The sequence below is a fragment of the Psittacula echo genome (assembly GCF_963264785.1).
Source record: "Psittacula echo genome assembly, chromosome: 7".
NCBI classification, from domain to species: domain Eukaryota; kingdom Metazoa; phylum Chordata; class Aves; order Psittaciformes; family Psittacidae; genus Psittacula; species Psittacula echo.
Window position 1 is genome coordinate 13,660,939 of NC_137740.1, and position 24,443 is coordinate 13,685,381.

Genomic DNA, 24,443 nt, shown 5'->3' on the forward strand with positions numbered 1-24,443 from the left:
TATTCTTTAAGTTAAAGATCACGGTTGCTCTTTTTACTTTAAGGAGAGTTCAGAAAAATTGCAGAATTCCCTTTTCCCCATGAACTGCACAAGAACAGTGACCTTTGCCGATTTAAAAAAAAAATAAAAAGTGCTCTGAAAAAAGATTTACTAGAAAATGGCTGATATTTGAGGTATAAAACGAGACCTAACTCCAACCTTTTTCAAATATATGATTTGCTTGAGGGTGAATAAAGACAGATAAAGTCTTAAGCAGGGATAGAAGCTTGTGATAATTTATTCACTGGAGTAAGGATGGGACATTGTAGGGATTGGTGCATGGACGGGAGGTTGCCAGGAGGGACAGGAACCAGCTGACCCTGGGGAGGTGCTTAGGCGGCAGATATAAGGAATTGTAACTGCGCAATAAATCTGTTGTTGACCCGCATTCCGTGAATGCTCTATGTCTCAGCCCTAGTTAGGAGGGAACTAGTGCTTCCATCCCTCACCACACGAGTAGCGAGAAACTACAGGACATAATTACGGAAAGCGAGTCATTCTCTACCTCAGTGACTATGCACTTACAAAAGTTGTACAGCTTAGAGAAGGGTACATAGGAAAACTTTTGTAAATTAAATCACAGGCAAATACTCAGGATCTTCATTACATGAGGTAATAGAGCGTTGAGTTAACATCAGGGAATTGCTTAAAAATTGGTGTTGGCAAAATTGATTGCTTGTAGAACCAGCATATAGAAATGGGCTCTCTGCAGACTCTCACTTTCCATGCTAGAGGAAGCAGTTAGTTCCCCTAATCCCTCAGCATAATTTTAATAGAGTAAGCTTTACGAAGAATTAGGATCTTCCTTTAAATTCTTTTTCTCGTTTTACAGTGTAAACTACTGTCAAAATTAATAGAATTAAATAAGAGATTGCAGTTCTCTGGAAATTTGGATGATGACTTCCAACAGTTTCTGAGAGCTAGAACACTATAGTCCAGGTAGAAGGAAATATTCCCTTTCCTTCTTAGTTGTAATGACTGCATAGAATGCAAGCGTTTTTTCAACTTAAGATTTTGAAAACTAGTCTTAAGAACTAGCATATCTGAATGAAAACTCTGCAAACCTTGTCTTTGTTATATAAATTATAAAGTCCACTCTTAGAAGGAGTCTTACTATTGATACCTCGTGCTTGATATTTATTGTGCCCACTGGAGAAGACCATGTCCCTTAGAATGAAAAAATAATTTACCTTTGATATAATACTCCATAAGAGTTCAAAGATCGAATAAGTTTTATTATATGCAAAAGGAGGGAATTGTGTTAATGATTATTAATTAGGAGTGAGACCCACTGACTGAATTTGACAAATGTGTAATGCCATATAATATATTACTTAAAAATGCAACAGGTAGCCAAAGCATGCCAGAAAACTGAGTTCAGGCCAGAAACCTGACCTGAGGTTTAGGCTTAAGATCATCTGGGTTTTTTGTTTAAAAAGATTTTTACAGTCAGATTATCCATTATCATCTCATCCAGAATTAAAAAAAAGTTAGAGAAAACAATACTTACAATACTTTGGCTTCTACTTCACTACAGCTTAAACCAAACAACATGAGGGTGGGAATCTAAAATCCCATGCAATCTCTTTTGTAAGCAAAAATATCAAGTTGTATTCACATTGTCATTTACCCCCCACTTTAAATAATTTTACTGCAAAGGTAAAGAGATCTTCATTTTCTTGAATGCCTTTTGTTTAATTAGAATCTTAAACAGAAAAAAAATGCAATAAAACATATCTTTAAGCCTAGTATCAACTGAATTGAAACTATACAGTCAGGGCAATCCCAAGCACAAATACAGGCTGGGCAAGAATGGGTTGAGAGCAACCCTGAGGAGAAGGATGACCTGGGGGTGTTGGTTGATGAGAAGCTCAACATGACTCAGCAGTGTGCGCTTGCAGCCCAGAAAGTCAACCATGAACTGGGCTGCATCAAAAGCAGCATGACCAGCAGGTCAAGGGAGGTGGCCACAAAGATGCTCAGAGGGCTGGAGCACCTCACCTATGAAGGCAGGCTGACAGAATTGAATTGTTCAGCTGGAGAAGAGAAGGCTCCAGGGAGACCTTGGAGCAGCTTCCAGTAGTTAAAGGGGTTGACAAGAAATCTGCAGAGGGACTTCTTTTCACAGGCATGTAGAGGACAGCCACTATTGTCACATTACAGACATTTTCTGAAAATATTCTTGTCCCTCTTCAGACTTCACTTCCTGAGTCAGGGTGAGCTGCCCTTGTTTTCTGATTTGTACTATTTCCTTGATCAGTGTAGTTGCCATTCTCTGTACTTGTTGTTGACAACGTATCCCTTGGACATTTCCCATTATATTATTCAGTGCTTCCCTAAAATTATGTTTTATTTAATAGCTTCTGAGTAGAAATATTGTCAAAAGCTTTTGAAAAGTTAAATAAATTATGTCAATCAGTTCCACTTCATCCACTTTTTTATGATATTTAAAAAATGTTTTCTGCCTACATAATCACATGGGATTTTGTCCTACATTTAGTTCCAGAAAATACACTCGAGATGCAAGAATGTCATATTCCATGATGACTAAAGCAATAGTTCCTGTCACTATCTCCTTAGCTTGCCAGTTTTCATTTATAAACCAAATAGTCTCCTTTGTGCTCTGAAACAACATGCTCCAATAATTTAGACAGATAAACAGAACTTTCTGGTACAGATATTAAAATAGCAGTGCTCTCACGTCTTGCTGCAGGAAACAAATTCATGTCCTTCCTGAGGCAGTACAATTGGGAGTTGGTTTTGTGAGCCCATCCTGAACTCAAACTGACATTTGCTGAATACTACTATTCCAATGCTGTTTACAAAGTTTATTAATCTAGAGACCACCACTGGAAACACTGCTTATCCTGGGTCACAATTTATTTAAATACTCAGGAACTGTTAGGTGTCAAGGAAAATATATTTTTGTCTTCCAAGGAACATAGAAACATAGAATCATAGAATGGTTTGGGTTGGAAAGGACCTTAAGATCATCTAGCTCCAACCTGCCCCTGCCATGGGCAATAAAAAAACCAGGAAAAGCTAATAATCTTCAAATGTTCTGCGTCTTACAATCTGAAACTATTGCAGATGAAATTACCTATATTGCTAAGGTCTCAGACACCTACAAATACCAAATTATTTCCTGAATTAAATCCAGATTTTGCATATAAGAACCCCACAGCGGCTAATATTTAAGCCTATAGTATACCCCATGCTTGTTCTTGCATCCGAGTCACTAGTTCTCATGCTTCATTAACTAATTACATTTGCAGCAGAAATTAACTCAAGACTTTTCTTGTTAGCCTTCAGTTGGTAGCTGAACTGTGATGGGACACAGGCAAAAGCTGTATTTTTGGTAATAGTTGTTATGACATCATCTAATGGTAAAAGACTAACCTACAATATTTTACTATTTTTCATTCAGAAGCTCTGCCATAAAAGCCAACAGGAGAAATGCTATTGATCTTGAAAACAAAATACTTGTATTTGGCAGCAGTATCAGTGCTTTTCATTGAAGCAGAGTGCAGATTATCACTGGAAGAAAATAATATTTATAGGAAGAAATGTTTTTTATTTCCAAGTTTTTCTAAAATGTATTTTAGTTGCCGTATTTGAATTACAGTTGTTGATTGCATGGACCTTCCCTGGGAAACCAGTGTTCCTATATATTTATTTGGAGTGCCTGCCTGCGATCTGTATATTCTGTGGGAGCTGATACTAGAAAACAGTTTGGTTTTGTTTTAAACAGAAGGCACAGTGACACAGAAGCTCCAAGAGCAATACAGGCAATAGAAAACAAGTATTTTTTAAACTTCATTCAGGAAAACATCTTTCTACAAACAAACGTATTAGTTAATGTCTCGAAGCTTTAGGGCTCATTCCCTTTGGGAAATACTGTTGCACTCAATATTAAAAACTAAAGGTATGGAGAAAAACGTTTATTTGAACATATTAGTGATGAGCTATTTCACTGAAGTGGGTGCTCTGGGAATGGGAATATCTCATATGGTACTGGAGGAAATAGTGGAATTACAGTGTAGCAAGCAGACCTTAACTGATTTATTCCCAAAGAGTCTCCTGTTTTACACGAAATAGGGTGAGCTCCCAGGAACTTCTGAACAACAAGGACATGTCCAAGCCCCATCAGAAGCCTTCCTAGATAAAGATGGGAAAAAACCTTACTGGAGGACAAGCATTATTGCTGTAGAATGAAAAAACAAAGGCATTTGAGGAAGAGTTGAGTAGTTCTAAATCTTCCTGTAATACCGCTGAACTGAATATAGCAAACGTACAACTACAGCTGTTAGCGACTGAGCTTCATGAGACTTGTTTGTGCTGTTCTGCCCTTTGCCTGGGTTTCAAAATACTGAATTTTACATTAACTCTTCGTCATCTGCAGTGTCACTGTGAGCTCCACCAATGTAAGAGGAAGGAATGGATATTGCAAACTAAGACACGAAGGGCTATTACAGCTGTATGAGGATTTGGACAGCATCCAATCATACCTGACTTTCTGTAATCACTTATGTCTTTCCTTTCCTGGAGGATTAAGTGCATTAAAGTAAAAAATCAAACAATTTATTCTAGTCCCAGTGGTAGCCAGAGTAAGATGATCACTCCTTCAGGCTGAGTGTTTTCCTGGGTTCTACAGGAACTGAGTGACAAATAAATCATGGAGCATCTCCTAACTCAGACTGTAATTCAGTTTTCTATTCAAGCTTTCCAGCAGTGATATGTCTTGATACTTGACATGACTGTTCCGGATTTTTGTAATACCATTTGCCTCTAAAGGCAATTCTGCGATTCTATGAATTCCCTTTAAAAAGCGAACACATAGCGAAAATTACTCCAACAGTGGAATGCATATTTTTAAAAATAAGAAAGCATGTTCGTGCTTTCAAGGTAGAAAAGGTCTCTATATGTGTATGTGCTAAAGCACCTCCTGTTTTTAGTTAATCTTCAAAAATTATTAATATAGCTGACTTTGTTATAGGAGCTGCTGGACAGATGTAATACATGTAAATGAGCAAATTTTCAATCATTGCAAAGTGGATATGCATAGAGAGTTCATATGTAAGAGATGTTGGCTGTATTTATAGCTTGAAAAGTTACTCCTAGAAGTTGACAAGTCAGATAACCCAGAAGAAATAGATACAAATCATGTCCCTTAAATACTATATGAACTAATGCATATGGTGCCTAATTCAGTTCTGATTCCTGATGTCAACTTCAGAAAGAAAAAGAATATTTATTGTAGGGGCCATAGTAGTGTAGAGAAATAGCTGAAACATTGTGAATTGTTTATTATTATGTTAAACTGATGTCAGCTTAAAAAAGTTAAAAGAGATACAACTGTAGTGGAGGACAGTGCCTGTTGGAAACTCACAGCTCTTCTAAGGAAATGGAAAACATGATACAAAAATTATTTCAGAAATAAAACAGCAATATATTTGCTTTCCACATAATAGTCACCAGCTATGCAGATTAATGTCCTTATTGGGAAAAAAAAATTAACCAGCCAGTGCTCTTAAATATCTGCTCAGACAGAAAAGCTTTGCATCTTAGTGTTATGAGAAATATGTAAGTTCTAAAACCACCCTGTTGCACCAGTCTGTCCATCAGCTTCTCTACCAAACAAGTAATTGCTTTCTTCCCAGTTCATTACTTTTTTACCTACCATGCCACCAAATTATCAGTTTCTGCTGTCACCCCCAATCACATCTAGCTGTCCTTCAGTTTGCCCATTTCCTGCCCTACAAGAGCCTATAATTGCAGTGTCCCATCAACTCTTACGACCACATTGCCTGAGACACTCATTTTTAATAGCTGAAAACTGATATGTCAGGGTGTTGCTCAACATCATCACAGCATAAAGATAGAACTTGCCCCTCTTTCTGCCCATCAAAAGCTATTACTCCACATAAACCTACAAAGATGGGCTATTACTTCTGCTTCTTATTGTTTCTTCAGGTAAGACATACCATTTACTTGGTGTCATAGTGTTCATATCATGAGTTCCATACCACAAGCTGGCTTAACCGAGTTTTACTGTGAAGGGAATTAAACTGTCAGAACATCTCCATATTTGTGTGTCATGGCACTAAGTTCCTGAGTTTAGTATGAAATAATAGAAAATAACTTTTAGAGGAAAAAAACCCAAAGCCTCTCTTTTGTAGTAACAGCATTGTCTGTTTACTGCCAAATTAATAGAACAAGGAGATGATTAACAATGGAACAAGTGTCCCAAGATGTCTTCTTCTGCACTAAGATGGGAAAGAGCCAGAATCAGACATAATTTTTGCATTTCATATCAGCAATAACAAAATCTATTCAGGGTCCATCTTTTCGTTTCTAGAGAAGCAGAGTAGGTTTGATTTGTTTGTGCATATGGGTGTGCAGGTTTGTATTTTCACATTTTGTAGTATAAAGCAGTTAGCTGGTAGTTTCCATTATAACTGCTTATTTCCTCTTTCTGAGGGTCATTTCGGTTCTTACTAATGTTACTGGAAGATACTACTTGAATTGGATGGTTCAATTTTAATTTTTTATTACTATACTGGATTCTGTCCATGTGTGTTCAAAAATCACACAGTTAGTGGCTTCAAATTGCACCTATTTTGAGTAAATAAGGTTGGGATAAACAAAAACTAACAGCAGCCCCTACAGAACTATCAGCTCCACTCCGAGCTGGTGAGCATTCAGCCTCACACTTGTTTACAAGTAGCACTTGTAGCAATAGACACTCAGTTGACAAACAAACTTGAGAAACTCTAATAATAAAACATGGGAACTCTGCAATGATTTATGAATCCTGTGTGGAACTGCTGTGGTAAAAAATAAGGTGCTAATTGGTTTATTTTAGATAACCCAAAGTATTCCTTAGGATTGTATTAATGGTGATAAAATCTCCATTCAGTTTCTTTTCTAAATTTCTGTCCAATACAAATTTATGACCTCTGCTAATTGCATCATTTTTTATTAATCACTGGTAAACTCTAGTATAATTTCAGTTGTAGATTTTCTTCTGTACGTGATAAAAGGTCTTATAAAAAATTAATCTGAGATCTCAGAGTATTTGATACAAAAGATAGAAAATAGTGGAACTAAAGGAATGGATTACAGAGAAATATGTCTTCCCTATGTTCCCTCCTCCCATTTTATGGTGTTTTGGAGGTTTTTTGTTTCTGTTTTGTTTTGCTTTTTATTAAGTAGTAGTGTTAGAAGTTGGGGCAGGGGCTGGGGCTGCTCACTAGGGCAGTGTTGCTGGTAGCAGGGTGGTGGGGAACTGTGTCCTACTGCCTGCGGCTCCTCCAGAGGGATTTTTTTTGGTTGGGGGGGTTGAAACTAGATGATCTTAAGGTCCTTTCCAACCCAAACTGTTCTATGATTCTGTGAGTACTTTATAATAAGGAAATGTTCCCTGAGTTCCCAGTCTGCACATTCATTCCTCAGTCCCTCTCTATTATTTTTCCTATACAAGCCTTCAACTCTTTTTTCCTGTCCTCCCTTCCCAATGGTTATTACCCTTCCCTATGTATTTTTCCTCACATATTTTTACTGTTTTCCCATATTGCTGATTTTTTTTTTATTCCTTTTTCCACAGTTCTGTAGCAGTAGCTGCACCAGTCAGTTAGCTTGTAATTATCAAGAGAAGCAAATCAGGGATGGAGCAACATTAATAAAAGCATTTCTTTGTGGGTGTCTGGGAATCATAAGCAGCACTTCTATACGTAAATGCGTTTCACTTCACTTTTTAGTATTACCAAGATTAAAATGAAACTATTTCTTATTTATGCTTTCGCTCCTTCAGAAACCCTTCACAAACCCTTGCCTAAACCAGTCTGAATAAAAATAGTGAGTTGTTCTTGTCACAGTTGTAGCTACTAGCACATAAAAATCATTATAACTTGCTCAATCTTATGACTCTCTTTATGTTACCACCTAAAGGATTGTCACCTTTTCCACCAAAAACTACCAACACTCCGACAGTGGTACAATCAGACTTCTAAACTAGATATCTGTTTGAAAAACATGGGATAACTGTGGCACAGTTATGTGTCACACCCTCCTCTGTTTCAGGTAACAATATACAGATGATTTCTCTACTTCCTAAACAATAATTGTGTTTCACTTCCACATATAGCTGGTTAATGATTATAAAGTTAGAAGTGACAGCTATAGCTATATAGAGCAATTTTTAAACTGCAGACTCTAATCAATTCTTTTTAGGAACAGTATGTAAATTTTTCAATTCATGGGGAATCCATTGCCAATTATGGTTAATTAAGCAGTAAAGAAACTGGCATAGGAATAAATTTTGCTGCTTCCTTCAATTCTGAATTTGACTCACTTGTTTTCATCCTTGCATATTACAATTCTGTCTGCTTCATATAGCAACTCCTTCTAAAATTTCTCTTTCCCACAGAAAGGTACAGGAAACATATTTTTCAGCCTTCTCTGATCTCAGCCCTAATTCTTCCCTTATTAGACATGGTAAGCAAGTAATCATTCTCACAGTCCATCTGGAATTCCCTCCAATTTATCAGCTGTGGATACTAGCAGTGCTCTGAGCATCCAGGAGCTATCACCTTTGTGCCAAACACCTTGATGTCATAATCACTTGGGTTCCATTCAGCACTCCTGTTCCTACATCTACTTAGACCCCCTGACTAAGCAGCACAACCCGACTCCTGTTCACTTAATTTTTCACTATAAATCTCCCTTTAGAGACATTGCTTTGTCTAACAGAAAAAAAAATCTCCTATCCTATTTATATGACTGGAGGTCTGATGGCCTGTTTTCCACAGCCAAAGATCAGTCAAGCACCTCAGGAAGGTCCCTACCTGAAGAAGTGACTTAAATAAAATTCAAAGCAACTCCTTTGGGTTTTTTTCTCCTGACCAGCATTGACTACAGTGGTGAGAGACTTAGCAGTCTGTGCTCACTCCTGCTCTTGAAGACCAGTGACAAATAACTTTCTACTGAGGCAAGTCCAAGAGGTCGAAAGACCACCTTGCAGCAGGTGGGTCTAATAATCAGGTCACCTGTACCTTTAAATGTACAATATTTAGGGCATTTCTATATGTGACATGTTTCAATGGCTAGGAAAATGCTCAAGACATGAATGAACTGCAGTTATTGTTGGAGTCTTTGCCAGCAAAGAGAGCAAATAGAGCATTCATCATCCAATTCCTGTAATCATATTTGATTTTGAGGTGGATTGGAATATTGCCATAGAGCAATCAGCCCAATGCTATTATTTTAATTTGGACATGGTTTATTTTATTTTCATTGACATCCATCATGTTCTAAAATAGAGGCCATTGTCATCTACTGTTGCAAATGTTATTTAACTACACCTATGTACCTGGGGAGGAGGGGTGGGCTATGCTTTCTTCTATTCTAACTTTATTTCAAAGTGCACAAAGAATAGCTCCCTTTGAGTCTGCTGCAAGCAGATTTCTTTCTAGTTTCCCTGTGCTGTAATTTGAACGACTATTAGGCTTTCCCTTTATTTTGGGGCTGTCACTTTGGATAAACCACCTGCAGAGACTAGCAGTGGCATTAGGGCTGAATCAGTCTTCAGGGGGCAGTGCCAGGCTGAATCACTTCACCCTCACCCAGAATTCTAGTTAACTGCAGTTTCCTTGACGCTTCCCTTGAAAACACATGAGGAGAAAGCTGTTTTTATTAAAAAAAAAAAAAAACAAACAAACCAAACAATATATACAGAGGTATATTTGGTATTACCAAACCTCCATTTATCATCATTGACCAGTGAGATTCACAATGTTCAACAACTCAGGTATTTTTCTGTGAAGCTCCTTCTGTTGGCTGGGATTTATTGGGTGCTTATTTACAAACACTAACCATTTTCTCTCTGAGAGCAGCAAGTACAACTTGCTTTCCCTAGAACTATTTACTTTCCCTAGAATTATTATTCCCTAGAATTATTTACAGCACAAATCTAGAAAATATTTTCCATCATTCTGAGATATAACTGTGCCAGCATCAAATCCTCCAATTCAACTATGTTCACATGAAACTGGGATAAACTTTCCAGAAAGCCCATCATTCTTGGAGTCACCATTTATTTAAAAAAATATAAAATCAACATATACTGAGGTATGTGACTTCTACGAGTAATTTCTTTATTTAATCGTGATGTCAGAGCAAAGCAAAACTAGCTGAAAATCAGCTAAAACGAAATCTTTGATAATCTTAAGGTCTTTTCCAACCATAACCATTCTATGATTCAGAGATCTGTTCTTGTTCCTGCTTTAATCCTTGGGATGTGTTCCCCCAAACCAGGTGGAAGCAGAACAGTATGTGGTGTAACTACAGTGTGTGGGTGTTGTTAAATTTACATCCTCCCAAATGATGTTTTATTACCTCTTTCTCCCACAGAAACACCATTACTGAGCTGACTGAGGAGAGAAGGTAGAAAAAGCCTCTGGTACTTTCCTTTGTCATAGGGAGATAAATCTTGAAAGCGGGACCACTCATAGAAGTGATGTGGAGATTGCTGCCCAGCAGCTTCCACATGTCTGTGTTGGGCAGGCGAAAGACTTCCTGGATTCTTAGCAAGCATAGCCCCCAAATGTTCTTCAGAAAGGTTTGTGAAGCCTTTCTTGGCTCAGAGATTTAGGCTGGCTCTTAAAGGAATATGATTCTCTTGTCCTCAGAGGTCTCCCTCATCTTTCCCAGTCCAACAAAATAGAGACAGTGAAGTACAAAACCGTCATCAGTGCCTCGTTGAGGTAAACAGTAGAGAGAGTTCAAACCTGAAACCCCATTGACCTCACAGGGAAGAGGTACTTTGCTTCTTCCTGTATCAATGGTAAAGATGATATCAATTCAAATAACAATACAGTGTCTTGTGTTTTACAAGTTCTTTCACTGACATGATTAATAGAATCATATTTCTATAAAACATAGGCCTTAACTATAATTGAACTAAGCCATCCATAAAGATACAGTAGATAATTCAATTGCCAAGAGCTATATTTTGAAGTTGGGATTTGTTTTCAGAGGGAAAGGAACCTATTGATTTATAGACATGGTCTACTAAAAATGCGGGTTTTACTGCTGTTTGTTCTTTGTGAATAGGGTTGTTTGAGTACCTTTTATGTTTCATTCAAGCCTCCAATAATTATCACAAGGATTTCATTTTAAAATGTTTAGCAATTTGGTGAAGTACAGAACTCACATGGTTACTTGGTTTCTTTCAAAAATAATTTCTCTTTGAAAGCTGCTTGTCTTCCTGTGGCTCAGAGTATTACAATTCTCATTTTATGAGGGGAAAACTGAGTCTATGTGCAAGCTTCAAATAATTGGTTTTCTTTGGGTGACAATATAGGCTTTCATTACAAAACCCAGATTTTCAGAGTACTGAAGCACAGCTGGTGTTCTTTGAATGGAGGAAGTCGATGTTTCAAATTCTTGGAATCTTCAGAATGTTTTGAGATTGATCATGTGGGTTTTTTTATGGTAAACTGTATTATTCAGAGGAATGGTACTAATGAGAAAGCAAACCTGTCATCTCTTCAAGTGTGGTGTGACCTACACAGTAACAATCAGACACAACCCAATTACAATTTACTGGGTTTTATGTGTACACATATCCACAAACATTATATTTTATGATAAGTCTTCCCTACCATATCTAATGAAACATGTACATTTTTTGCTGAGAAGTGACAGAAAAGCATATCCCCACACTTCCTCAGGCACAGGCTAATGCTAAGATCAATACTCTTTTCTTAAAAGAGAAAAATGACTGCTACTGCTGAACCCAGGACATCGACAAAGAAATCTCAAAGCTGCTCTTTGTGCATGGATAATAAATTTCTTAACGGTAGCCCAAAAACTTTAAGATATGTTCTTCCACAAGCCCCAGTTTTGACACAAGTTAAGATGTAAACCTTCTAACAGGTAAACAGAAGCAAATTTCTGCTTTATAAATAAAAAATAATGCTTTGAGTTTTGAGTAACACTGAATGACTTAAGAACTCCTCAAGAATAGATAAATGTCTGCCCACATCACAGGATGAACTTCTTAGTGGTTCTCAGGGTCAGAGACAGAAACTCAATTCGAAAAGCCAGTCAGAAAATTCTCTGTATTGATGATTATAGTAGACTTATCTATGATAGTAATGAAGTCTAGGGCTGAGCTAAGCATAAAGCTAAATATTAAAACCATGAATATTTAAGTTGTGACTAATACCAATGAAGATTTGAGCACACAGGTGTTGAAGTTAAGCTTTTTCGCAGCAAACTTTCTGCAATGGTTGCTGCACTCTCGTATACTCTGGTCTCCAACAAGCTTCTATTTTCTTTTATTCACACAGACGCAGTTTGTAGAATCCTTGATTGTCTTTTTGATAGTCTTTCCTTATTTTTCCACTATTTTCTGGCATCTGCCACTTTAAATTCTTGAGCTGGTATTTGCCTCTGAGTTTACCTTGAGATGATGATGGAAAATTCCATAAGAAAGCAAATCTCATTACCAGTGACAAAACAGCTTAAGTAATATAGATAATACGTAAGTCATCATAAGGCAAAGCATGATACTGATTTTGCAATGGTGGGTGTTGGACAAGCAGCTCAGTATCTCTCTAAAATTAAGTATCACGCTGTATTCAGAGATACTTGGAAAACAACTTCATCTATATAAAGGTTAGCATCTGCAGCAAAGGTCCTATTAGGATTTGAACCTCTTTCTCCATGGCTTTTCCTCTTGCCTGTTATCTTTACCATGGCAGGTGGGTGTTGGCAAGACATCTGAAGAGGTGCACAACAGGCTCAGACTTGAAGAAAAAGCCCACTGAAGCTCATGAGTTTGGAAGCACTAATCTAATGTTTTTTGCCCTGGGGGTTCATTCCACATCGTAAAGCAGACATCACTGAACATACAGAAAGACTGAAAATAGTCATCTGCTGTGACCATTATTTGCTTGCTTCTGTAATTTGAGATTACAGTATTCCATTTTTTCCATAGTAATGTACCTGGCCTCAATTCAAGAAATAAGAAAAAATCCAGAGCAACTGTAATTAAATGTCCTTTAATTTAATAAAATCATATTTCTGTAAAACATAGCCAAGCAGCAAGAAGTGTCTGATTACCAACTTTTTTTTTTTTTAAGTTTGATGCAGACAGAGATGAAGAAGAAGTGTTCTTTGACATAAGTTCGGCAGTTGAGAATAAACTATTTGCGAACAAAGAGGCTGCAACAGGTGAGTTAAGTAAGAGTTAAAGAACTACCTTTTTATATTGCGTTTGATATTGGTGGGATGCCTTTTTCATATTCCTCAAGTATGCGTGTATGTACTGTAGCAAAGTCTTGACCAGTCTCAAACAGCTGCATAATTATGGGCAAAAAAGTATCATTACACTTGGAAGCGTCATACAACCCACCTAACATCTTTTTTATCTACAAGTTCACCTTAAAATACTATAGATAGTCCACTAAACAACTATATTACTAATACAAAATCTTCGTAAGTTGATCAATTCCAGTTGTCAGCAGTTTCAGGTGATACCTCAGTGTTCACCATAAAACTAGTCCTATGAGACTAATAATACTTCCTCCCTAATAATTGGTACTGATTCTGAAGCTACGCGTGACTATTAGTCATATGTTTGGGAGTTTTATTTATTTGTATATTTATTATTTGTGCTTACTGAGGCTTGAATGTCTTCAAAGTAAAAGCCTTTGAGGGACAAAAGACTGCAAAAGAATTGAAGGTAAAAATCAAAGCAGTGAAAATTCATAACATCTGTCAAATATTTTCCTTAAGGGGAACAGGAAAATGTTCCCTGATAACTTCACAACCTTTTCTTTTTACAGATGGCATCCCTGGCTGCTTTCCAAGTAGACCATGAGGGTTATATAGGTAGATGAGGTTATAAACGTCTCCAGAAACAGTATACAAAAAGAAAAAGAAATTTTTAGTGACATATTTTCCTGTAAAATTTACTAGCTTTATTAAAACAAAAATTAGATATGTGTAGTAGAAAAATATTGTGTATGTGATCTCCCCCCTGTTTAAGGGAAAACTCATCTACAACAATTTGGCAGACAGGGTAGCTCCAGGTATTTGTAATCGTGAGCAATCATCTGAGAGCTGCTAAGGAAGAAGGAGTTGATGAAGCACAATGTGGTCTCGTAGTAGCAATACATCTATTGTCTTTTTTTGACAAAGGGGAGGATTACTTTTTTCTGCTAGGAATATATCTGCAAAGAGAAGTGCTTCAGACAGGATGATTAGGCTGTATTTTGAAGATTTGAAAGGGGGGTTCCAAGCTAGCTAGCCTACAAAACCCACCTGTAAGGCTATTTTTGATAATGTTCAAAATTACAAAAAGATGAATTATCAAGACGGGGTGGGAGACTGAGAATGATATAAAGTGTTAGCTAAAACCCCAGGTTTTTAGTGGTCAGCTTTGTGATAAGATGCACACAAGAATAAAGACTAGGTGGCATACTTACCTCTTTTGTGCTTAGCCTTATTCCTAGAGGCAAGAGAATGACTTCAAACCTAAAATGGCATTCACAATGTATAGCATTGTATTAATGGATACCTGTTGATTCCCTGCTTAAATGAGCTAAGTACTGAATAGCAAGATGAAAGAAGTGGGATAAAGGTGCTGCTCTAAGAGACTGACAAAAGGTAAACAGTTTGCAAAAAAATGGTAGTGATTCTAGATGAGTTTCAGTCAGTTCCTTGAAAATCTGATCTACTTAATAAATCCCTCACTGAACTAACTGGAGAGCTATGAGCTTTATCAGAAGCCATGCCATAATCATCGAATTTGTGCCTAACCTGAGTACCAATAATAGTAAGGAGATTCAAAGTAGAATCATAGAATCATTTAGGTTGGAAAAGACCTTTAAGATCATCAAGTTCAACCATCAAGAAATAGGATTTCTAGAGGTCCTATGAGACCAGATATTTAATTTCTAGAGTTGCAGTTCCAGCATTGCCTTGATCTCACTCTTTGTCTTTTAATCTTATTAGTGCTATTACAGTATATTTTAGTTAGTAGCAGCTAATGTAAACAGTATTTCTAATATTTTCATGCCTCCATATCAATCTATTTCATGTTATACCTGTAAAATCCAGTTGTAATCAACTATGTAAGAATATATACTGAAAGAAAACTATTTTCTAAATTAAAATATGATTTTCTCATTGCCTTCTATGACATATTAAGACTGTTGCTATGAGCAACCTGTCATGAAATTCAAGAGTGTAAGGTTGCAATAAAATTTGTATTAGAAGCATCTTACCAAGAGAAGGATTACAATGTAACCATTCTAATGCTAATCAGTCCTTCAGTAAATTATTTCTATTATATTCCACTTGAAATTTATCTTCTTAAGCATTTGTCTTGCCCAAGTGCTTATATGCAACATGCATTAAGTTGTTAGACAGTGCTTCAGAGCATGTTCTATAACATAAAAAGGCATTTTATTTTATTGAGCTTAAACATGCTATTAAGAGAAGCAACATATTTCACAGGATAGTCTTAGATTACTTTTATGACAGTCAGTGTTGAACAGTGCAAATACTATAGTTGTTAAAATATGAGTATGGGCATATTCAAGCCAGTGAACCATATTGAATAGAACTGCTATCAGGATTTGAAATAAGTAATGAATATAAGCAAGGATTGGAAATACATTAGCTGATTTGCCAAAACACAAATGGTCCAAGAAGCAGACTTAATTAACTCACATGATGGTGTATAGATACCTTGTAGTGGGAAGTTAAATCAACTGCAGATAAATTTAGACAGATCGGTACAATTTAGTTTCATTGTATAAATTAATTTAATGAATTGTGAAAAAGCGATGTGTGACATTTGCATTTGGGAAAAGTGATACTTTCAGAGAAAGTGACATGCACCCAGGCTCAGAACACTGAAATATTTTACAGAACCAGAGACATTTATGGCCATTATGCCCTTGGGCTCCGGGGTGCATTTCTGGGGTGGGAATCACACATCTGCTGTAATAGCCATACCCGCTCAGCTGTCCATAACTAATCCTGTGCAGTTCAAATGAGGAGCAACAAATAATATGTAAAATGTGGCATAAAATTTAGAAGTATAGCCTCATGGTGAAGGAAGTAACTGAACACAGCCCTGCAACCCTCCAGGGGCAGGGGAGTCATTCACCCTGACTGTCAGACCTGGCAGGAAGATCTCTTGTCTGCACACCCTTGTACAACTGCAGCCAGCCATTACTTCAACTCGTCCCTAAGTGCTGTGTCAGTGGATCCTCTGGGTTTCTGCAAGACTAATCTTTGTGAATGATGTCTTCAGTGTCAGAAAAGAAACCCCAGGAAAAAAAAAAAAAAAAAAAAAAAAAAGAAAAAAAAAAGGAATGCATTCTAGCTGCTCTGCTGTTTCTTTTTTTCAGCAGCCTGCTCCTCCCTGGAGAGCTGATTATTCATTTAATGAGGATTGAATAAAAATTTCCAACTGATTTATTTTTTAATTGTGCAGTACTGGACCTAATAAAATCCTCTTGGTTTTCCCCCAGGGAAATCACAGGGCACATGAAAATGACCAGGTTTCCCCTTATCTCTACTTTATGCATGCAGTGAAATTGAAGAAACATATTTTAAGTTGCAAGAGTGCCTTTTCAGGTCAGCTGCTTGCAAGCTATTTCCCCACGGCAGAGAGCTTTCAATGCAGTTTCTTAATTCGATGGAGGTTTTTTTTAGTGGTTGAGTTTCCCTTTTTGAAATTGATACAGTTACTTAGATCAACTGCAATAGGTTCATACAAGCACAGGAAGGCTCTAAGGTAACTAAGAGCTGAGATTACCTGGTGGAATGGGGCATGCCTTTGAAAGGAATTAGGACAATTCAGACTGTAAGACTTTTCTCCAATGGCAAGCAAGTATTCATTTTTTATAGCCTAGTTCTCAGTGCACCAACATGTCAAAGGAAAACCACGACTTATCAGAAAAGGCAATGAGCCTTATTTACAATCCCCTGTTTTGCTGTCAGAGTAGGAGATGTGCAGCCCTCAGACTCACTGAAAGCAGCAGGGCATGTTTGCTTCCAAATGCTTTCACCAGTCTTCCCCTTTTCCTTAAGCCAATATTTTGTGTTTCTCTTTACAGCTAAACACTGCCAAAAGTTTTACATAAAGTGGTGCTGATTGCAACTTGAGCTTCAAAAACCTAACACTTTCCCCTTGGCTTTAGCCTCCTCAGCAGCTTTACCTCCTACCATAATTACTGACTCCCAGTAGAAGTGGCTTTCTGGTACACTTCTGCTGCCACACATACTAGCAGTTAGTTAGTGAGCCTGTTGCTCTCCCCAGAAGACCTGTTTTAGCAAGATTTAGTCTGAACTCAACAAAATATGCTCCCTCCAACAACAAACTGAGCTGGACAATAGCAAACTACTCATCCTTATTCATACTGCACCAGGGATATTACAAGTACTCTTGTATGTCCCCTTGTTATTTTGTCTTGCCCTGGGAGTAGCCATTTGCTTCAGTTAACTTCTGGTAGATTTGTCTTGAGGCAATTTGAGAAGGGTAGAGAAGTCTGTATGCTGTTCAGTGATAGATGGTTATGGAGTTTGTTAGTTTTTATTGAACAAAGAAAGAAAAGCAATATGTTTTCAATTTTCCTGACCTTACTTGAATATACCCTAGAAAAGAGTTATGCTTCCCCAAGGAAATTGGTGTCCTAGTTCAAGAAAATGGGCCTTAAGATGCTTGACCATATTAAAATTGTATAACCATTATGGCTTTCATCGCTTAAGATACATTATGTATGAGTATTCATTTTCAGCCTGACCTTTACATTTAAGTTTGCAGCACCATATTTCATACTAACATTTCTAGCTAAGGATACATACTGCTCTCACTGGTTAAGTGACAATTAATCAAATACTTGCACACAAGGGCCTTTAAAAGTGATTGATGTGTCAAGATAGGTGAATGCTGGTGATGATTAAGGCTTAGTTATATTACCAACGATGATACAATATTAAGAGCAAGATGTCAGCTGTGTAAAATAAATCAAAAAAGTAATATTCTCTCAGCAGTTGTAAATCTATTTGGTTGCATGTATCTTTTACACACAGGTATTTTCTAAAGATCGTAAAGTGTATGTGCCAGATAACATGCTGCATATACATATGTGACATTGGATGGCAGCAAGGGTATAATCCATTTCTGTTACTTCTTTTATAGCAACCTGATATAGTATACATGAACAGTGGGGGGGACCCAAAACCCACCAGCAGATGGTAGACCCAGCTCTTTCCATGGGATCTCTTGCATATTCTAGGATTGCATCAAAGATTAATTTGGCAGCAACTGTAATATGGATTGCAAACTAAGACACCCTGGAATCATCATCTCTACTAAACAGTTATGGTTTTAGCCATTGTGACATCCAGTGTGTTCTCTTAGAGATGTTTAGTTCACCACCTACATAGATTATTACTATGTAAGCTTTAAAAGCAAACAAAAGCAGATAATACATAAATGCATCAGGCACAAATTGAACTGCAAAATCTGTTATTGATAATGCTTGTCACAGGAAGCATACATCTACAATGGTGAGAAAACTCCAGGTCAGCAATAGTCTTAACACTATGTATCCTCACTGCCAGTGCTTGCAGGAGCATCATACCAGATAGACACACCTGTAACCCGGGAGGGAGAGAGCTATAGTCTCTTTCTCACCACTGAGCTGGTCTGGGGACATAAGGGCACAAACCAATGCACATCTTACACTTCCCCTGGTGTTTCCTGTTGCTTCCCACATGAAGATAGTGGTTGGACTCACCTGTGGCTACTGGCTGGTCACAATTTTTAGATCTCTGTGATTCATTACCATACTTTTGTTATTCTAACAATGCTGTGAAAAATACACCTATTGATATTTTAATGTGTGTTGAACATGTACAGGATTTGGTTTAGGGCTTCACAATCTAGCGGGTACAGGAGACATTCCTTGCTCAGGAATGAGATAATCTAAATGGGGTGATAATGCCAGAATATATGTCATGCTATACCTTTCCTTTGTTTATGTAAAAGATGATTAGTGGTTTATCCTCCCATTGTGGTTTAGCAATGATTACCCCCTATATGATTTCTTGAAATACCAAGGCAAATTTCTCTTAACCTGCTGAAGCTAAACTGTAAAGCTCAGCCAGATCAAGGCTTCTCAGCAGCTGAAGCCTTGATACACTTTGTCATCCCAAGTGCAAGAATATGCATGACTTGCTGATCCTTCTACAGGGAGATGATGGGGAGAAGGGGCAGAGCCACACTATCACCTTGAAAAAGGGAAGGATAGGAATGGGGACCATTGATGCTGGAAGCATGCTGTTTTGGTCCCCCACCAACATCAGTCTAGGATCCTTATCTGCTAATCACAAGATAGTATTTCCTTTCTCTTTCCTAAATATAGTTTTTATTCTCCCTAGAGTCAAGATGCCTGTGGCAATTTTACAATTGCAAGTCATGGCACACAGAACACCCTGCCCAATAAAATTACAATCTAGGCTGAAGCAATGCACCATTTAGTATAACCATTCCTTATTAAGATCTGTGGTAGCTTTTATGGATGTTTTGAAGGCTTTGTTAAAGGAATACCATTCACCCAGGTACTGCAGTAAATCTGAATGGTTCCTCAGATCACAGTTTTTGCATACACAAAGACAACTGGAAATGTTATAGTGTTCCACCACATAAAGTGAAAATGTCCAATCCATTTCTGATGTCTAATTTTCTTTCCTATTTTAGGACCAAATGAACTTGATTGCAGTCTGATTATGGATTCTGATGATCCAGTTTATACAGATTTTGACTTTGAAGACCAGGTAATTTTATGTATATATGGCCTCTCTCTAGACAGTTTTCTAGTTTACGTACATACTGTGCTTTACAATTTGTCTGAACAAGGTGGTGGAACTTTAACGGTACCTAAGCCAAAGCTCTTTTTAAGTGGAATATAAGTAAATCTGTAATACACAGAGGTTGCTTTCTGGTTATGAGAAAAGAGTGAATATTATTGTGGTATTAAAAGCCCATATCTTCCATTTCTTCAATTACTGTACATTCCATCCCTGGCAATGTTCAAGGCCAGGTTGAACGGGGTTTGAGCAACCTGGTGTAGTGGAAGGTGTCCCTACGTGTGGTGGGGGGATGGAATTAGATGAGCTTTAAGGACCTTTCCAACCATTCCATGATTCTGTGATAGCTGAGTTTCCTCCACAAATTTTAAAATGTTGGAAAACATGGTAAATAGAATCATTGGAATGGACCGTACAATTTGCCTGTTGTATATTTAAGAAGGGAAAGTAAAAAACTTTTCAAAAAAGAGGTATGAAAGTACAAAATGTGAAACATAACTAAAACTAAATCAAACATTCTCCCCTTGAAAAAGTGTTTTTAAGAATGAAATGACAACAGATGCTGACAGTGTTTTGAAACCAACCTTTCTACTGATACCATTCTATCCACATCCGAAAACTAAATTTTGATAGTGTTTTCTCTATATGTAGGAAGAAAGAAGGCTGGAGATGGAAAAATATTGTATACATCTTTCCCCTCTCATTTTCACCTCAAAACTGGACTACGGCGTCCAGTTCTGGGCTCACCAGTACAACATATGGAGCTGCTTAAGAGAGTCCAGCGAAGGGTTACTAAGATGATTAAGGAACTGGTCCATTTTTCCTATAAGGAAAGGCTGAGAGAGCTTGGAGTGTTCAGCCTGGAAAAGAGAATGCTCAGAGATCTCATCAATGTGTACAGAAATCTGAAGGGAGGGTGCAGAGAAGATGGAGTCAGTTTTTTTTTTAGTGGTGCCCTGAGCCAGAACAAGGGGCAATGGGCACAAACTGAAACACATGAGGTTCCTGTGGCTTGGATACTGTGCTAAGGATAAGTGTTACTATTCTTGTTGCTGTGCTGTGGATAAGCATTAAAAGAATGACTTATAATTAAAATAATTTTAAAGCCAACTGCTTATCACACCACCATACTTAAGGGTGGTGTTTCTGTATGTTTTGCTTTCTGTCTTTCACTTTTACACAACTCTGCTTGCATTTTCTTCACAAATACCACAAACACTTCTCTAGATTTGGAGAGGATTGGCAAAGAATGTTATTTTGTGTTTCTGTTATCAGAACTAAATGCAGTTGTGAATTTTCTCACCTCTTGCCTCATTATTCGCAAAAGATATCTTTCATTGTGGAATTTTGAAGCTAGTGGTAAAAACAGGACCAACAAAACTGAATTTCATTCAGTATCATCTGTTCATTCATTGGTTTTCTTTTACAGTATTCTGTGCAATAATTTATCCACGCCTGCATCATGTGACATGTTCTAGCCCTATTCATTTCTGTTAGTTTACAATCCTTTCACTGTTCTTTTTGGCTCAGTTATTTCCGTTTAGCTTTTTTCAGATGTCCTACCTCTGTCTCCAAATCCCAATTTAAATCTCATTCTTTCATAAATTCTTCTTAAAACATTCTTTACCCCAAGAAACTCCCTTAAATTTATCTTTGTCTTGATTGTACTACTTCTTTACTGCAGGATTTAGGCCTTTATGCCCTATAAAGCAGAATATATATTTAAATCATGTTTGGATTATATAAATTTTGCATTTTACTAACATTTTAAATAACATTCTTTTGGCAGAGTATGAACACTAACAAAATTATAATCTTGGTACATAATGTTTGAAATGCTGTTAAAATAATAAGCATAAGTTTTTTAGTAACAAAATAAAATTAACAGAAAAAATATATGAAAATTATATTGATTTATAATTCAAACCATATGGTTCACTGATGATATATTCATAAAACCACTAATATGCGTCAGTTTGCATGTGCTTTTTACATGAGACTAAAGACAACTACAATGGGACCTTATGGTCTTGGTCAATAACAAATACTTTTTCCACCAGATGTGTCAGTTAGCTTTTCTCATTATTTTGCCAGACCAACACATTGCCATTCTGGCAAAAGTGCAATACTGTTAGCAAACAGAAAAGGACAAATAGAATAAAAACAGTGCTAAAAACCTGTCAGTCAGAGAGATACATTAAATATGAAGTAGCTGACAATGATTCTGTTAATCTGCAAGTTGATATCTTTGATACTTATTAGTGACATTTTAAAAAATATTTCTATCACTAATAAAAATCTTTATGCCCAGTTCATCTGAGATGCCTTGAACAAACAGAAAGAAAATATAAAGGAGAAAGCAATTGCAACCAAAAGCCCTTACCATTTCAATTTTGAAATGGTGCAAGCAAGTATTCTATACAGAAGCAAAGAAGGGAGCAGAGATTGTCATAAAGTCATAATAGCATCCAGCTACCCAGTCTGAAAAACAAAATTAGAAATTACTATCTGCATGAAAAGATCAATAACTACATTCAGGAGCGAGGAACTGCTCACGTTCAAAATTTGAGCTCATTTTTACTGTTGCAGTGATTTAATACTCCGTTGATTTACCACATGCTGTTTATGAATTGGGTGAAGCACCAACAACCTTTACTCAGAGAATCTCAAGTGGAAAAGGAACACATACGAGGATACAAATGTGTCATGCAGTGATGTTATTGCATAGGAAATCTGTCATGAGAATGTGGGGGATAAGAAGGCTGGTTTCTAAGCAACCTTACACAGCTGAGCTGCTAAAAATGGTTGAATTTTAGCAGAACATATTGGTAGTCACTGAACAAGAGGAGTTGGTGGTTAGAGCAGTACACAATATGTACTAAAGACAAAGCCGCAGCTGGGCATGAGTATCACTTGGCACAACTGAAATGGACATATGCAGATACCTTTGCGTTTTCTCATTATAGGAATGAGCCAGGAAAATCTCCAGTGTAGCCTAAGCTAGCAAAGGTGTATCTGAGTTCTTTAGATGAATGCTACTTCTTCCACAGTAACCTCTCTTACGGCAGGCAGGAATAAGGAGAACAAGTGGCATGGTTCCAACTACCAATGCAGTTATCAGCATCTAGGAGTGCTCTAAAATACAGCAAAGAACTTCAAGAAACACTTGGTACCTGTTGCTGAAACAGTGCAAAGCAACAGTAACGCAGACTAAGATTTGGCTTTTCTGGAGGACGAGGCAGGGGAAATTGAATTAAAAACAACATAGAAAAAGCTTGAGCTTTGTATTGTACACTTTATAAATGAACATGCAATTAAATTAATGTAACTAAATTAAAAGCAAGCTGATTGTTTTCTACTGGCTGTGCATGAATGTTTGTAGGACTAGAACACTTGCAATCACTAAGTCCCTACAGCACTGAAAGGCAGGTGGGAAATACCCACTTTTTTTCTTTTTTGAAGAAAACCCATTTATTTCTCCAAATCACTAATAACTACTTTCTGTTCTCTCAGGTCTGTAGCTGTGAGATCCTGTATTACAGAAGGAATAATCTAGGTTTTTAGAATGACTGCCCAAAAGATACTCTGACAAAAAATAAAAATAAAAGCAGACATACTCTTTGAGTATGCCTTGTGGAAGAACCAGACAGTTTCGCATGGTAACAATCCATATAGCTTCTTCTGGGGTAATGATTACGCTATTCACAACTTGATTGAAAAACATAAAAGCACAGTAAACCATGTTCAGGTATTCTCACCCATATTAAGGCATCAGGAATATATTTTAGGCCACTCATTTTTGGGTGCAACAGCATAGCTTCTAATGAGCTTTATAGAATATTTTCAATTTGCAGAACTCATTGTTTTGACTAGTATCTGGTTTAATAAGGATTCTTTCGCTGCTGGAATCCTCTCAAGTGTGACACACTGGTCACTTGGTTCATTTATACCTGCCATTCAATTTCCTAACTTTGCCAGAGCGGCAGTGAATAAAATGCCACTTGTTTCCAGAGATCAGACAAGTTTTATCTTTAACAGTTGGATTTTTAATTAGAAGCACACCATTTGGCTTATTTCAAGTGCATTCAGGCCAAAGTGCATTCAGGGAGTATTGAAAAATTGGCATCAGTAAATCCTATTAGAGTTCCAGAAGAAAAGAGCATCGAGTTATTTTCTTGTGAATACAAGGTTTTCATCAAGACAACTTTAACTAGTCTGAGGAATACTTAGACTAATTAGAGGGTGATTGTAGAGTGAATCTTCTCCTAAACAAGTGCTTTTAGAATTAGTAATTTAAAATTTGGAAAACATGAAAATCAGGTATACTTCAAGTAAAAACCTTAGAAATATATTTAGCTTCTTTTAATATTGGGGAAAAGGGGAATATGTCATGTCTACAAAACACTGAAACACATTTTTGTGCCTCAAAGTGAGTTACCAGGTCATAACTGAGGCATTTCCATGTCCTTCCAGTGTCAAGACTGCATTAGGTAAATGCAATGGCA

At 37.1% G+C, this 24,443-nt stretch overlaps 1 protein-coding gene across 1 annotated transcript in view; it reads left to right on the forward strand.

Moving 5' to 3' along the window:
• The window catches only part of AK5 (adenylate kinase 5), a gene marked incomplete at both ends in the record, with an annotated part of 92,362 nt that overhangs the window by 33,197 nt on the left and 34,722 nt on the right, over positions 1–24,443 (forward strand). The window contains 2 exons of the mRNA XM_080624271.1: positions 13,188–13,278; positions 19,829–19,905. Coding sequence (XP_080480397.1) covers positions 13,188–13,278; positions 19,829–19,905 — 168 coding nt within the window. The remainder of the gene's footprint in view (positions 1–13,187; positions 13,279–19,828; positions 19,906–24,443) is intronic.